The sequence below is a fragment of the Sus scrofa genome, chromosome 17 (assembly GCF_000003025.6).
Source record: "Sus scrofa isolate TJ Tabasco breed Duroc chromosome 17, Sscrofa11.1, whole genome shotgun sequence".
Taxonomy (NCBI): domain Eukaryota; kingdom Metazoa; phylum Chordata; class Mammalia; order Artiodactyla; family Suidae; genus Sus; species Sus scrofa.
Window position 1 is genome coordinate 434,733 of NC_010459.5, and position 17,094 is coordinate 451,826.

The window sequence follows — 17,094 nt, forward strand, 5'->3', positions numbered from 1 at the left end:
ATAGCAGCATTATTCATGACAGCCAGGACATGAAAACAACCTAAAGGTCCATCTGCAGGTGATAAAGAAGTAGTATATAAACACAACAGAATATTACTCAGACATAAAAAAGAAAGAATGCTATTTGCAGCAACATGGGTAGACCTAGAGAATATCATACTAAGTCAAGTCAGAAAAAGACAAACACCATATACTATCTCTTACATGTGGAATCCAAAATATGACACAAATGAACTTATCAAGGAAACATACAAACAGAAAACAGACTTGTGGTTGCCAACGAGGGGAACAAGGAAGGGTTAGATTGGAGTTTGGGACTAGCAGATGCAAACTATTAAATACAGAATGGCTGAACATCAAGGTCCTACCGTGTATCAGAGGGACCTATATTCAATACCATGTGACACACTCTAATGGAAAAGAGTATTTTCAAGAGAATGTGCATTTGGGTATAACTGAGTCACGTTTCTGACCAGCAGAGGTGAACACATTGTAACTCAATGTATTCCATTTTAAAAAGAAGTCTGAGAAGCCTTAAGTATGGCTGAGCATTCTACCTTGAACTGAAGTGTGGCAAGGGTCCCGAGGTAGCTGGGCATCTGCTGTCCCGCTGCAGGAGGGGCGTGGAGTCCCAGGCACTCAGGGTCACCGAGCATCACCAAGGAGAAGGAGGGGAGGCGCGCTCTGGCTCCGTCTGCAGCCCCGCTGCTTCCCGGAGATCTGGCAAAGCCAACTCCCCGCGTACGCCGCCCACTCAGCATCGGCGTTCGCCATGCGCCGCGGGAGCGCGAGATCAAGGCGCCTGGGCTCTGGTGTGCTCCGCCTGCTCTTCCGAGGGGTCCATGCATAGCGCGCCTTGCTCCCGGTTTCCAGTGCTGTCCCTTCGTGGCCATGGGACGCCGGGCGCTCCTTCTGCTCCTGCCGCCTATGCTGGCCTTCCTGGGCAGCCTGAGGGAGTCCGTGGCCGGTGAGTGGGGCCCGCAGGCGGGGACACCCCGGGAGGGACTGCATCCAGCTCCGCAGCTTGCGAGCGCGGGGCTGGTGGGCTCCAGCTGAGAGCTTGGGACGCTCTCACTGGGTGCGAGCGGCATGTCCCAGGTGCCGCGCGGTGAGTTTTTAGTAGGGAAGCAAGGCTGAGCCATATGGAAGGGCCCCTTACTTCTCTGCCTCTGACTCTTTAACAAGCCTGCCTGGTGGGCGGGCTCAGCGGAGGAATTCAAAGTCTTCAGATGTTTTTCTCTATCAGTCCTCAAGCCATGGGAAAGGAAGCCCTCTCAGCACCTGAGGCAGGTTGCACCCTTCCTTCTAGGCTCATTTCCCTAACATCCCAGGGAGTGGGACTGGCTTTCTAGCCCTGTTTTCTGATGGGGCTGCCACCCAGATTTAACCAGGCAGCACATTTAGCCTCTTGGAGGCCCAGGACATGGGGAAAAGAAGCTTCCTTCCAGAAACAGCCGAGGGGAAATGGAGTTTGGGCCCGAGGTGCCGTCAGCAAGCAAATTCTGGTGGCACTTATTGATGCAACTCAGGTGTAGGCCGACCCCAAGACAGAGGAGAGAGGTCCCAGAGTGACTGAGACACCCTCTGTGCTTGTAGGGTCGGTGGCTAGTGGCTTGTGACTGAGCCAGGCTTTTGAAGTGCCCACCGTTTGTGAAACTACCCTGCAGGATTGCCCATCTCTAATGACAGGTGCTCCTGATTGACCCTCATGGATGGAGTTTTTAAATCATTTTGAAACTTTCTTGGTCAAGGTACTGTTGACTGGTTTGGAAGAGATGTCACGTAATCTCTGACTTGTTTGTCCTCAAGGGGTTTTGCTTCACCTGGTGTAGCATCTCTGTTGTGGCACAAAGCCCTTGGCCTCTGTGGTCTCTGCTCCACTCCTGAAATGGCATTTAAAGTTACCTACCTTGTCACTAAACATTGTTTTCCAACCCCTTCTGTTGTGAAGACATCTTTATGATGTCTGTTGTAGAGCAGGACATGGTCATGATAATTTGTATATTGACATACTATGAGGCGACTACCATAAACTTAATATGTAAATATATTAATAATAAATTTTTTACATATTCACAGCAAGCATCCACCTAAATTTGAAAAGTAATGTTTGGGACCTATCTCGCGTGATGTGTAGAGTCCATGTGCACATTTGGTCTCCAGACTGAGGCTCACCAGGGTAAAACAGTGTACCAGGTGGGACTCATCTAGCAGTGTGAGTCTTTGAGGGTTGACTGCAGCCCTAACTGGGGTCCTTCTGGAAGGCTCTGCTAGAAGAAGTAGCAAAAGAGTTGATACTTCATGAGCTCGTATGTGGTGGGTACTGTGCCAAGTGGCCTTGTATTCCTTTAATCCTTGTATCTTACTCTTAAATAGGATCACTTATTTACTACCCTCATTTTATAGACAAGAAAAACTGAGGTCCTGAGGGAGACAGTAATGCTCCTGCGGTCATGCTGTTAGTAAGTGGTCTAATCAAAGCCCCATCCTAGAAGCCTGACCGCTGAGCCTGAGATCCCATCTTAAGGGTTTATGACCTCAGCTGCTCTCAGTTGAATGGTTTTGATCAAGTCAAGTGGGATTGCCTGGGTGGTATGTGAATTGCTAGCAGAGTTGTTAGCTATTTGTTAATAACCAATACCTCTGGAGTTTTTCATTCATAATGTTTTTTATAAGCCAGCCTTTTAAAATCAGACATTTAGTAACTATGCTAAAAGCACTATCTTTAGAGGAATGCAGGTAAGACTAAGGTCTGATTCCTTAGCAAAAAAGGTGTGGTCTATGCAGTGGGCTTCCATTGTCAACTCCCATCACATAGTTTTGCACATGACTTTCTATCTCATATGCTCACATCTTCCCTGGGGTAGGACAGCTGGGTCTGCACTGCATCTCGAAGAGTCTGCTGCCAAATGGGCCATGTGGCTTATGTTTTCTTGAGACCCAGGATTGGCTTTTTCTCTTTGAGAGTTAGGACAATATAGTAAACTAAGTACAGTCAGGCCTTCCCAGTATTTCTTTCTGAGCACCACATTCCATAGCACGTTTATTTTGACCATTAATCATTCAGGATTGATAAACACAAGTTCATGACCTGAATAGAACTGAAAATAGAAATAAATGACCCACAAAGAACTGAAAACTTAACAAATATTTGTAACCAGGCTGTTGAGATTCTCACAAAGATGGTATCTGAGATCCCAAACCTAACTTCATTTTAAGCTTTATCTATACGTCTAAAAATAAAGTCAAGTGCTTTGAGCTTAACCTCTAAACTTACAACACTCTGATATATGGAATGATTGGCCAACGGGGACTGCTGTATAGCACAGGGAACTCTACCCAATATTCTGTGATAATCTATATGGGAAAAGAATCTGAAAAAGAATGGATGTGTGTATATGTATAACTGAATCACTTTGTTGTGTAGCAGAAATTATCACAATATCATAAATCAATTATGCTTCAATAAAACTTTTTTTAAAAGCCAGAATCAGAACTAGAAGTAGCTGTACCTTTATAACCACAAGTGTTAAGAATGAGCCATTCTAACAAGACAGCAGGGAGGTGAATGACAGCTCTCCAGGAGCAACTCCACAGCTTCAGAAAGAGTGGTTCCCAAGATCGTCACTGGCAAACCTACATGGCTTTTAGGGTACTGAACCCCCTGTTTGGGTTTTAGGGTATTCTGGGTAATAGTTGAGAGAAGAGAATATTGACTACAGCTTACCATGGAAAGTAAGATCCCAGGAAGCCAGGTGCTCTTATGACTTTGCTTCTCTGTCGTGCAATGCAGATGAAATCCAGTGTAACATGACAAGGCAGGCTGCGTGTGGTGGAGTTCCCGTGTGTATTCCTGTGGCCTGGCTCTGCAATGGAGAACAGGAGTGCCCAGATGGGGCAGATGAGCAGTGTGGTAAGTAGTGTCACCTGTGCCTTGTTGTGTAACATGCACTTACTGACACCTGGCCCTTATTGCCACGAGCCTGGTTGAAAGTCCGTTCTTATGGCTTTTACCCTCTTAGAGGGTGTTCGGAAATGTTGAGTGTTCTGGGTTGTTGCACATTTTCAATGGGGAAGGTCAGGGATCTCTTGTTCTTTCTTTCTTCCTTTCTTTCTTCCTTTTTTGGTCTTTTTAGGGTCATACATATGGCATATGGAGGTTCCCAGGTTAGGGGTTGAATCAGAGCTACAGCTGCCAGCCTACACCATAGCCATAGCAACGAGGGATCTGAGCCATGTCTTCGACCTGCACCACAGCTCATGACAATGCCAGATCCTTAACCCGCTGAGTGAGGCCAGGGATTAAACCTGCGTCCTCATGGGTGCTGGTCACATTCATTTCTGCTGAGCCATGATAGGAACTCCAGGGATGTTTCTTTAAATGTTGGCAGAACTGTTGTCCAGACAAGTGTGGAAGGCAATTGGGATGGAAAAATCCAGCAAAAGTCTGGCTCTTCCTCTTAAATTCAGACGTAAATGTCTGTGACAGTGTTACTTGAAATGGAATGACACAAAGAGTGCTCTATAGGAAACCCTGGCAGACCCCAGTGCACACAATTATTGTTGTTTAGTAAACTTGTCCAACTTTTACATGCTTAGAGATTTTACATGACTGAAAAAAAAAACAGCTTTCAAATTGGGATCAAAAGCTATAAAACCAATAGAAGTCAGTTAGCCATTTGGTAAATGTCTCCCTGAATAAAGTTCCTGAAATAAAGTTCAAGTTCCTCTCTTTGCTAAGAGAGCTCCAAGTCCCAGGTGGGACCATGGAGCACCTATGTGTGAGGAAAGCCTCTCCCCAGATGCCTTGCTCCCCAGTGCAGTGATTATGGAAGGGAACATCCCTCTTTAAAAGGGGAAAACCTCCACCATGCTTGGGGAGTGCTATGTTCTTTTTCTCTACCCCCACACACATTCCTGGGGTGCTCACTTATTGTAACTTATTTAACATGAAACCTAGGGTGTCAAAAATGGGTACTGTTACAAAATAGAGTAGAATTTTAGACTTGCAGAAATGCCCTGTGCTCAGCCTCCCATACACTTTATCCCAGCTCCCCAAGTTTACGTCCTTCAGCCATTCCACAGACTTAGGTAGACATACTTGAACATCTAATTAAACGCCCAACCCCAGTTCCCAAGTTGCCTTAGATCTTAAATATTGAGTCTCAAACACCAAAGGAATTCAAAGAAGTGAACCTATAAAACTGGACTGTCCAGTATAGGGGCCACTAGCCACATGTGAGCTTTTAATTTATTTAAATTAATATGGAGCTCCCGTCATGGCTCAGTGGTTAACGAATCTGACTAGTATCCATGAGGACTCGGGTTCCAGCCCTGGCCTTATTCAGTGGGATCCGGTGTTGCCATGAGCTCTGGTGCAGATTGCAGATGTGGCTTGGATCTGATGTTTCTGTGGCTGTGGCTGGCAGCTGGAGCTCTGATTTGATCCCTAGCCTTGGAACCTCCATATGCCATGGGTACAGCCCTGAAAAGACAAAAAAATAAATACATAAATAAATACATGAATTTATTTAAATGAATGTAAGAAAAAAATTCTGTCATACTAGCCACATTTCAAGTGCTTAATAGCGTGACCAGTGGCTGCTGTTTTGGACATCATGGATAATTGTGAAATGATTCCATTGTCACAGAAGGTTTTACTGTCCAGCAGTGTTACAGATGAATGATGGTCTGGGGGGTATGCTTTATTGATCTGCTTAGTGATTGTCCCTAAGGTAGAAGTACTTAGTTTTATCATCAGAAGTAACATGAAAAAGGATGGGCAAGTTTAGGGTTGACTCCAGTGGCAAGTCAGGAACTAATTATTCCTTTGCTAATGACAATATGTAATATGAAATCCAAATTTGAAAGCTGCCAGTGCCCTGACAAACACCTCTTCCTTTCTGCCTCTTCTTGGACACCACTGCTGGCCCTCAGAGGAACTATGTCGTGGACACCCTCAGGCCTGGCAGTGTGATGATGGCAGATGTATTGCCATTAGCTGGCTCTGTGATGGTGTTGGTGACTGCTCAGATGGCTCCGATGAGGTTGACTGTGGTATGTACAACTTAGTTTTACTGTCAATCATACTCTATTCATTAGCAGCTTTGATTAGCATCCGCAGTATTAGGTGAAACAAGACTGCCACTGAACAAAGCCTTGTGCCATCTGTGCTAAACCCAGATGTTCAACTGTCTCTGGTATTACAGGTGACTGTTTTCACCCACTCCAACATTTTTCAAAACTACCTAAGATTAAAACGATGATTAGCTTTATTGATTTTAAAAAGCTTATTTGGGGTGAAACTTCAGAATACAAAGCTGTGGCCACATCTCGGACAGCTCCCATCCTTCTCAATTCTTGGTTTTCTATGGATTAAAGTCATGAGCAAACAATAAATCCCTCAATAAGCAAAACCATGGTACAGCGGTCCTACCTCACTGAACCAGCTCCTGCCTTTTAGAAAGATTGGCAGCATGTCCAGACCGAAAAATCCAGTGTCCAGGAGATCCCCAGTGTCCCGATGCTTGGGAACTCTGTGATGGTGATAAGGACTGTGAAGGTGGATTCGGAGAAGCTCGCTGCCCCCATAACCGTTGCCTGACTGGGCAGTGGCAGTGCCGGAACAAGGTGTGTGTCCCTGACAGCTGGAGGTGTGATGGCATCGACCACTGTGGGGACTCCTCCGACGAGGAGGTCTGTGGTGAGTCCTGCCCCTCCCCCCACCTTTTGTTCCAAGGGAATGTTTTACTATGTGGGAAGCTTTCTTTGAGTTGTGTTTTAGTTCCTACAACCAAGACTGCCATCCTATATCTAAAAATGGGATGTTTCCTAGCAGTAACCAAGATTTACTTATCTTATCCATGGAAACATAACACAGTGCTTAAATAGTAACTCTGCAGTGGACACTCATAGCATTGCCTAGAATGTTTCCACTATTCATTTCTGGCCAGTGCACAGAACACCTGAACCCCAGTATCCAAAGAAAGGCTCCTAACAAAAGCCTTACATCCTTGCATAATGCATATGAAAGGGGAACTTTCCTCAATAAAAAAAAAAGAAAGCTCCCCCAAACTTGCTAAATGCTACATTCTTTTTTTTTTCCCCCTAAACACACAATGTAGTGGAACTTCCAACCTTTTTTTTTTTTTTTTCTTTTTAGGGCAATGCTGCAGCATATGGAAGTTCCCCAAATCAGAGCTGCAAGCTGCAGGCCTACACCACAGCTTACTGCAATGCGGCATCCAAGCTGCATTTGTGACCTACACCACAGCTCATGGCAACACTGGATCCTTAATCTACTGAGTGAGGCTAGGATTGAACCCACATCCTCATGGATACCAGTTGGGCTCGTTACCAATGAGCCACAATGGGAACTCCCTAGAACTTCTAACGATTTCATTCACTCTTTCTTCTCTACAGTTAAATCTGCAATATCAACTATGTTCAGAGTCTAACATAGTTAGGTTATATTTTATAACCTGCTTTCTTAAGCGAATACTTCTTTTAGGGATAGTGCTATTATTTGACTTTAATACCATTTCAAGTAGAACTATTTAGTGCTAGTTCAGTATAATTTTAATACTATTTAAATCCAGCACCTTGACATCTTTGCTATCACGTCTTAAGTCTTAGTTCCTGAAAACTCTGCTTAAAAAGATAACTTCCTTTCCTACCTAGGCTTCCCTTGAGTTATAGAAATATTACCACCTTCCTTACCCACTGTAAGTGTTGTCTATTTTTATCACCACCCGAAGCATTCATGAAAAAGAATGCTTAACTTCCTACACAGCTTCCTGTCCAGAAGGCACGGTTAAATGTGATGAGGGGAAATGCATCCTGGAATCCTTGATGTGTGATGGGGAAGCAGACTGTACAGATGGTACGGATGAACCCACCACATGTGGTAAGAAATCAATTGCTTGGCTTAACTTAGGGGAGGGGATAAGATGGAATAAATCCCTGCCTTAGTGATCATGGTCGCAGGGGGAGGGTGGGGGTACTCTCTGAAGAAGATGAGCTCAAATTCCTCCAGCAGCAATTACCCTTCAGTAATGGGTCCCTTACATTTGACAAGTTCCAGCCCCTGGCTTTGGTCTCCTGAATGTGAGCAAGTGTTACCAGAGCTATAGAAATCAAGAGCCATTGTCATGTTGTAGCTTTAGGGAAATAGACTAGCTAAACCCCTCAAACTATATGGCTCCTAAAATTCTGGAATAAAGCATACAGGCTTAGCCACAGAGAAGCAAATCATTTGTTGAAGACAAAATGGCATAAGCAATGAGATCCTGCTGTGTAGCACTAGGAACTATATCTGGTCACTTATCATGGAGCATGATAATGTGAGAAAAAAGAATCTATACATGTATGTGTAACTGGGTCACCATGCTGTACAGTAGAAAATTGACAGAACACTGTAAACCAGCTATAATGAAAAAAAAATCATTATGTATATTAAAAAAATTAAAAAATAGCATATTTCCTAAGGACTTAACCAAAGAAGAATTGAGAAATACTCTCCTGGTGAGGAGACTTCTGAGCAAGCAGTCCTGATTTTAAACCCTTGTGGTTCTCACTTTCAAAACCACTGTTGGGAGTTCCTGTAGTGTCGCAGCAGAAATAAATCTGACTAGGAACCATGAGGTTGCAGGTTCGAACCCTGGCCTCTCTCAGTGGGTTAAGGATCTGGCATTGCTGTGAGCTGTGGTGTAGGTCATAGACGTGGCTTGGATCTGGTGTTGCTATGGTTCTGGCGTAGGCCATCAGCTGTAGCCCCAGTTAGACCCCTAGCCTGGGAACCCCCATATGTCATGGGTGTGGCCCTAAAAAGACAAAAAAAAATTAAAAAATAAATAGAAGATAAAAACCACTGTTGGTTCCATTCAGGGCAGAGGGAGGGGGGCATCTGTCCCCAGTCATTTTGTCATCTGTCTGTTATTTCCCCCAAATCTGGTCTTAGACATTATGATGATACCTCTTGAATACTGTTAAAGGCCTCGAAAGAAGCTTTTCACAAAAGGAACACTTAAGAGATACTAAAAGCATAAATAATGAGACACAAAATACAGGTTTCTGGTCCTGTCTAGATAACTCACTGGGATTAGTCCATAATTATATCACTTCCTGGGCTAAGGGTCCCAGCTGTCCATAAATTCTAGAGAAGACAGAAAAGAGGTGGCTGGTCCCTCCAAGGGTGAACAGTGCACCAACACTTGGAGTTGTCCAGATTGTCCACCCAGAAATAAAGGCCTCTCTCCTGCCCTGTTTGTTCCTAACTTTCCCTCTTCTCTGAGTTCCCCCCAGAGTCTCCACATTCCCAGGTAAGAGGGTAGGTCAAAGCTTATCCTTAACCAGCCCTCTACTCCTCATACAAGTACAGAGGGTTGTGACACAGCATAGCTTACAAAACATTTGGTCTTTACCATGTTCAACTATACTGACCCTGTCCTGTTTCCACCAGGTAAAAACTGCTCTCTGGCCAGTGGGGGCTGTGAAGGGCAGTGCAGGGACACAGACTGGGGTGTCCAGTGTTCATGTGGAGCTGGATGGCGACTAGAGCCGGATGGTCAGAGCTGTGGAGGTCAGAATTCATTGATTCATCTTTACAACTTTTTATATTGCAGTAAAATGCATGTAACACGGCATTGACCACTTCCGTCATTTTTAAGTGTGTGATTCAGTGCCATCAACCACATCCATAATGCGAAACCATCAATACATCTATTTCCAGAATTTTTTCATCATCCCAAACAGAAACTCTGTACTCATTAAGCAGTAACTCTCAGTACCCCCTCCCCAGTAACATTTATCGACTTTCTGTCTATGAATTGCCTGTTCTAGTACTGCATAGAAGTGGGGTCATACATTATTTGTTCTTTTGTGTCTGGCTAATTTCACTTAGCCTGTACTTAAGATCCATCCATGTGGTAGCATGTATCAGAAGTTCCTTCCTCTAATTTTAAGGCCAAATAACTTTCCACTATAGGTATACAGTTGGCTTTGTGTATCTGCAGGTTTTGTATCCACAGATTCAACCAACTGAAGATTGAAGGGTGGGGGCATGGGAGGGAATTCCAAAGAGCAAAACTTGAATTTGCTGCATGCTAGCAACTATTTACACAGAATTAGAGATGATTTAAAGTATATGGGAGAATGTGCATAGGTTATATGCCAATACCACACCACTTTATATAAGGGACTTGAGCATCCATGGATTTTGGTATGGTTGTGGGATCCTGGAACCAATCCCACATTTTATCTATCCGTTGATTATTATTGATGCACATTCGAGTTGTTTCTACCCTTTGGCTATTGTGGATATTGCTGCTATGAACATTGGTGCACATGTGTCTGAGTTCCTGCTTTGCGGTATATACCAGAAGAAGAACTGCTGGATCATATGGTAAATTCTCTGTTTAACTTGTTGAGAAACTATCAAACTCTTTTCCTTTTGATGTTCTCACTGGCACTGCACACGGGTTCTGATTTCTCCGAATCCTTATCATTCACTCTGAATTAGGCTCTGGCTGACTTGACAAGGGACACATCCCCAAGAATGTTGCTAGGGTAACAGAGAGAAGTATCCTGTAGCAGCCACACATCTTGGGTCCCTGTATTGATGGATCTGCTGAGATACATTCACATGTGTGGGATTCTCTGGAGGCAGGGACCTCTCTATTCCAGCACCCAGCCCAGTGATCTCCACATAATACATGGGAAGTGGCCCCAAAGAGCAAAAATATTCAAGAGATTGTTCCTTGGTCCTCTCTCATTTATGACTCTCTATCCTCAGATGTGGATGAGTGCTCCATGGCATACAGCCCCTGTGGCCAGCTCTGTCATAACACTCCAGGCTCTTTCTCCTGTGGGTGTGTCCAAGGGTACCAGCTCCACAATGGCACTGACTGCAGAGTTACAGGTGAGTTTCGCTATGGGGAGCAAAGCTTCACTTCTGATGTAATCTTAGCAGCATTTATAGAGACGAGTGACATAGATGATTCACTTTAAGGTATTGGAGATGTCTACTATTTCCATAAAGATGCTTCTATGATAACATTAGTTGATCACTTTAGACTGTCAGTTGCTCTTACATGTCTCTAAAATGATTCAGTTTTTCTGTAAGATCCATAACCAGGTGCTCCAGAGACCTGGCCAATAATCTTAACTCATCCTATGCTGCTTTCACAATGGGACCCTTAATTACTTTTGGCTGCTATATCCAAGGCATGGAGAGAAGGGCTGATCCTGAAATCAGACAGAAAAGCTATAAAGAGCAGCTTCAGTATGCTGGAGTTGAGAGGAGGAATCAAGGTTTCAGGTGGTTTACCAGATTGCATCTAAATTCACCTTAGATCAGATTCTGGGGATATGTAGATTTTGACATGGGCCATGGGCCAACCTTTTTAGTTAAGGAGGATGGTGTGAAGGAAAATTTCACAGTTGTGTGCCACTCCTTCTACTTCTATTGCAGATGATGCTGTTAAAATTATTATTGCAGCAGATCGAGAACTTGGTGTCCTGGATCAAAGAACAGGCATTTATGAGACTCTAGTACCTGTAAAATCTAGGCCTACTTCTGTCGCCTATGATCTTGAGAAAAACATGTACTTCTGGGTGGATGAATTCTTAAATGTGTTTGTTCTTGGAAAGCCGAACTCTGTTCCTCTCTATCCAGGTATATTTCTTGATATTAAGAGCCCTAGCTTCTTCAACCTACTTAAACATGGTATGAGAAGCATATATGTCCACGTGGACATCTTTGGTGACTCCTTTGTCATCAATCATGAGAGTATATAATATCCTGATTGGAGATAAGTCTGTGTAGTTTGCTTCTCCAGGAGCTGTGTAGAGCGTAAGCTGAGAATGAAATTGCTATTAAACGATACCAGAAGCTTGGGGATGCGTGCTCAGGCCAGAGTTAGTCTCACTCAATATGTGACCCTGAGCAAGTTGCCAACTCCTTTGAACCAGTGTGTATGAGAGTAACAGCACTTGTCTTATTGGGTAACCATATGCATTAAACTAGACAGTGGAGGGGAAGAAGTGCTTAGCATAGCCCTGGGCACACAGGGCTATGCTAAGCACTCTAATAGCAGTTAAGAGGTAGGATTCATAAAGGTTCACCAGAGACTTCTGTAATGAACATTGTGCTAAACTGAGGTCACACTCTCTTGAATTTCTCAGTTATGCTTCTGCTAAAGTCTTTCTATTTCCTCACTGCCCGTGTTATGTTGAGAACCCCTCACGCAGCTGTGGATCTCATTCCCTGTGTCCTGTTTGCCTCATTGTCTGGCTTGAAGTCAGAAGACGCAGAACAGTTTTGTCTGAGTCTCTTTCTTCAAGGTGAGATGGTGTATAGAAGATTACATAAATATAATACTGTCTCTGTCCCCAGAACTTAAAGCAGTGAACAGCATCTCTTTGGACTGGTTCACGGGAGAGTTGTACTGGGCTAGCAGCTTTGCAAGGGTCATCTGTGCTGGTTTAAGTGATGGCAGAGGCTACGTCAAAATCTTGGAAAAGGATCTTGTGCCAGAGCAGCTAATTGTGTTTCCTGCTAAGAAGTAAGTAGTGCTTCTTTTGGAATATATCCAAAATCATTGGCTAGCTTGGATGTTTAAGTTGATAAGAGAACACTTCAACCTTTCCCACCTAGGTCTCATTTGCTCCACAAAATTCTTCATTTGAAGTCTAAATTGAATACATGGAGCCAAACTTTTCAGTCTACTGAGTTTAAGAGCAGAAATCTCCAACAATCTTAGCAGTACAATGATATGAGGTCTGTGCAAAAGACCAGGGGAGCCTGGCTGGTCAGCGTCGTACATACGCTCCCAAGGGGATTCTCTCACCCTTGTGCCTTTGCTTTTCTCAGGTACTTGTACTGGGTAAACCAAGGTGGGAAAGGCATGAAGACTATTGAAACGGCAGGGATGGATGGCTCTGATAGGAAGGTGTTGGCAGTGGTCGACATGGAGGATCCCACAGGACTGACACTAGACCATGTGGCTGGCAGGCTCTACTGGATCAGTGAATATAAAGAGGTACCACAGATGGGTCAGGAGGAAGAGGTAAACCCACCCATTCAGTAGAGGCTTGGTGTGATTGTGGTTAAGTACAGAGCTCTCTTGAGTCTTGCATCAACTTGGTGAAGTATCTTCTGGCCATGAAAAGTGAGCAAAGAGCAATATCTTTGAGTAGAGTCAGACTGTATCAGTGTCGGTTGGGAAACTTAGTGTGACTTTCTCTAAACATGCTACAGTCAAACCTAGCACTGGAATTTTCTGATGGTTTAGGTCCTATTCTATGTGGTACCTAGGGTACAAAACCTCTTAGGATGGCAGAGCATTTCCTTGAAAGCATGCAGTTAAACACTTCAGCGTTTTGTACTCACATTTCTAGGTCTTACTATTATAGTCCATGCTACCTCATTTTTTGAACCCTCAAACTAAAAGTCCAGTAGGACATTGTGGCTGAAAGCTTAGGTTGGGGAGTCGTATTTTTAAGCCTCTTTCTTTGGACTGTGATTTCTGGCTGCTTAGGGTGCCTCTTTGAGCTCCCTTTGCCCTCACTGAAGAGAGGGAGAATGCCTACATCAGAACGCCACTGGGAAATGTAGTGGAAGAACTTGGTACCATGTCTGGATGCAGACAATAAGTTATAATTGCTACTTGTGCAAGATATTTGTAACCCCAGTTTGTACAAGAACCAGCCCTATCCATTGGCTTTGGCATTTGCCTCCATGGATCCTAAGATGAGGTCATCTCTCTCAAGTTGATATCAAGTAAAGATGTTTATTGGGTGTCCAAGAAATGAAGGGGTGCTAATATGGTCAGTCCCTCTTGCTCACGCTGCCCTCATGAGGCTCTTTAACCCTCCAGTCCATAGAGACGGTGAACGTGGATGGCACTGGAAGGCACACCTTTCCTGAAGTCTTCTTGGAAGGTGAAGATCCAGTGGGCCTGGCTGTGTTTGAGAATTATTTCTTCTGGGCAAATAAGCAACAACTGTTTCGTGCGTCACCCCATACCCCAAAGGAAAGGGTGGTACTGCTCAAGGCTTCTGTGTCTGCCTTCTCAGTGCTCCACAAATCCCAGCAGCCTAAGAGTAAGTCAGCGGATTGCTTTTAAAGTGCTTATGCATTAGAATGCTTACTCAAAGGAAACCACCTAAATTACTACCTCAGTCTGTTACTGGAACTTGCTATTTTGAGGCAGGGGAAATGTTCTGGGTATCATTCCAGACGAATCCAGTACTTCTGAGTAAGATGAGCTGAACAAAAATATCTACTGGGAAACTCATTCCAGGCATGTAACTTGCTCTTGTCTAACTGTAGCAACTGGAGTTTTAAAGTCTGAAATATACAAAACGGGTAATAAGCTGTTCACAGAAGGACAAGAATAGCTTACTCACTGACACATCAACGATAACAAAATGGAACCAAGCCAGCATCCTGCTGGTAGGAGGAAGTCAAATGTTCATTGACTAGGAGTTAAAGTCTTGTTACTCTGAAATTGTATGTCTGCTTCATCTCAGATAATGCTTCCTCAATGGTTCCAAGAAACTAACCAAAGTGGAGAGCCTGGAACCACTATTTACTTCCTGTAAGCAAGTCATTTGGCCTTAACTCCAAGGGGAAAGATGCTGTGGGCTGAAGCTTTCTGGGCCTGAACTTAATATAGAGAGGTCATTGCCACTATCTGAAAGGCTGGGGGCCATAGAAGTTCAAGGTTGACATGACTAACGTAGAAGGTAACAAGTATGTTGGGATTCGTCTTAAGACAAAAATGCCTTCACACCCCATGAGTCTTAAGTTTTAAATAGTACAGATAAATACATCTCAAATTGTATCTAACCTGTTTTTTATTTTAAAACAGGTAGATATCCAGCATGCATTCCAGGTTCTTGTAGCCACTTATGTCTCCTGTCCCCCGTCCATCCCAAGGGCTATAAGTGCGTTTGTCCAGAAGGGATGTTTCTTTTACCTTCTGGGACATGTAGTGGTAAGTATGCTGAGTCAAATGAGTTTGGTTCAGTAGTTCCCGTCGTGGCTCAGTGGTTAACGAACCAGACTAGTATCCATGAGGACACGGGTTAAATCCCTGGCCTTGCTCAATGGTTTAAGGATCTGGCATTGCCGTGAGCTATGGTGTAGGTCACAGATGTGGATTGAATCTGGTGTTGCTGTGGCTGGGGTGTAGGCCAGCAGCTACAGCTCCGATTTGACCCCTAGCCTGGGAACTTCCATATGCTGCAGGTAAAGCCTGAAAAGCAAAAAAAAAAAAAAAAAAGGGTTTGGCTCAAGAAGGCATGTTCCATAGCAGGTCTGAAAATAATGTAGCTCCCAGTTTTTGGACCAATTGACAACCTATTTTGATAATCAAGTTTTGTCACCAAAACACCATGATTAGTTTTTTTATGGTGCTAAGGTATATATTACAGAATTTACCATTTTAACTATTTGTAAGTGGCATTACATACATTTACAGTTTTGGGCAACCATCACCTCTACCATCTGCAGAGCTTTCCATCTTCCCAAACTGAGATTCGATTCCTGTTAGACAGTAACTCCCCAGCCCTCTCACCCCTCCTTACCCCTTGGCAATCACCATTCTTCTCCCTGTCTCTATGAATTTGACTACTCCAGGCACCTCATATAAGTAAAATTATACAGTATTTGTTTTTTTGTGACTAGCTTATCTCAGCATAATTCCTTCAAGATTCATCCATGTTGTAACAGGTATCAGAATTTCCTTTTCAAGGTGGAATAATATTCCGCTGTATGTATATACTACATTTTGTTTATCCCTTCATCCATCAATGGATATTTGGGTTTTATTAGCTTTAAAACAAAAAAAGTAGTTTATACCACTCAGTTCTAAAAGAAGGATTAATGACTGAGTTGGTCTAAGAAAGAAACTCTCCGTAGTTTTATGACTGTTGTGTATTTTGACTCATGTTTGTTATGCAGAGTGTCTGCATCAACATTGTTAACATAATTCCTCATGTTGCTGTTCTCTCGGTGAAATGGTAAAGGCTCCGTAATTCATTGAACATCGCTATCCAAATTACTTGACTTTTTTCCTGTAGAACGAACATACAGGTTTTAAAAAGAATACATGCTGTAAATGGGTTGATGTTCTAACTACTTTTGAAAAAGTTCATAAAGTGGGTAGCCATGGAATGTGATTATGGTATAATAAACTGTTGTACCAAACTCAAGACTTAGCATAAAATGTATTTTGAATATTATATGTACAGCTAAATGCTCTAAACGTTTCTTCAGATAAGCAGCAGAGCTTAAAACTCCCTGTGTTGAGCCTTGCATCCTATAGGCAGGGATTTGATGACATTACTGAATCAGAGGGCATAGCACCACAGCCTCATCCTCAGGATTCTGTGTTAACCTTTCAGCAGAAATTTAAAAGACTTGCTGTCTCGGGAAAACTGAGCAACACTTTCATTTACCCAAATGACCCTCTTTTCTAGGGAAGCCAGGGCATTTGTGTTGTCTGCATGCCTCAGAAGTAGCTTTGTAAGGTCCCTTTCTAGGGGAACCTCAGCTTGAGAGAGAGAGGCATTGCTCCGGAGGGCTTCTCTCACAAAAGGTCAAACTCTTTTTTTTTTTTTTTTTTCTTCATAGAGTTAAAACTAGTGTTTTCCTCTGGCAAACGTCTCTACTTGTTGAAAGTTGGTTTCATGGGAACTGCTATAGAGAGAAGCCTAGTTCAGGAGCATCCAAGGAGCATCTGTTTACTGGATATTGACTGGAAAAGAAACCTCATATACTGGACAGATGCCCAGGGACATCTGTTCCACTCAACTGGCTATTCAGGGGAAAAGCGAGCAATTTGGACAGAGCATACAGGTGAGTTGGGGTGGCTATTTTGGATTTATTTCCCCCTTACTTTCTGGCTCTAAATTTAACCAGGGCCACCATCCCCCAACACACACACACACACCAACCCAACCTGTCAACCTTAATACCAAAGAGTGGTTTTTAACAAACTTAAATATTAAGTGTCTCTGATTTACCCTTGTCCTTTTTTTTTTTTTTTTTTTTTTTTGGTGGGGCAGAGGTGACCACGGCATGCTGAG

At 43.5% G+C, this 17,094-nt stretch overlaps 1 protein-coding gene across 4 annotated transcripts in view; it reads left to right on the forward strand.

Annotated features, from left to right (window-relative positions):
* Positions 780–17,094, forward strand: part of LOC100524773 (low-density lipoprotein receptor-related protein 2-like) — a 40,596-nt gene continuing 24,281 nt past the window's right edge. For all 4 annotated transcript variants that reach the window (XM_021077781.1, XM_013997654.2, XM_021077783.1 and 1 more), the window contains exons 1-13: positions 780–967; positions 3,794–3,913; positions 5,938–6,057; positions 6,464–6,703; positions 7,793–7,906; positions 9,461–9,580; positions 10,793–10,918; positions 11,471–11,674; positions 12,395–12,563; positions 12,872–13,040; positions 13,878–14,103; positions 14,874–14,999; positions 16,640–16,864. In XM_021077781.1, coding sequence (XP_020933440.1) covers positions 892–967; positions 3,794–3,913; positions 5,938–6,057; positions 6,464–6,703; positions 7,793–7,906; positions 9,461–9,580; positions 10,793–10,918; positions 11,471–11,674; positions 12,395–12,563; positions 12,872–13,040; positions 13,878–14,103; positions 14,874–14,999; positions 16,640–16,864 — 2,035 coding nt within the window. In that variant the 5' untranslated portion in view covers positions 780–891. The remainder of the gene's footprint in view (positions 968–3,793; positions 3,914–5,937; positions 6,058–6,463; positions 6,704–7,792; positions 7,907–9,460; positions 9,581–10,792; positions 10,919–11,470; positions 11,675–12,394; positions 12,564–12,871; positions 13,041–13,877; positions 14,104–14,873; positions 15,000–16,639; positions 16,865–17,094) is intronic.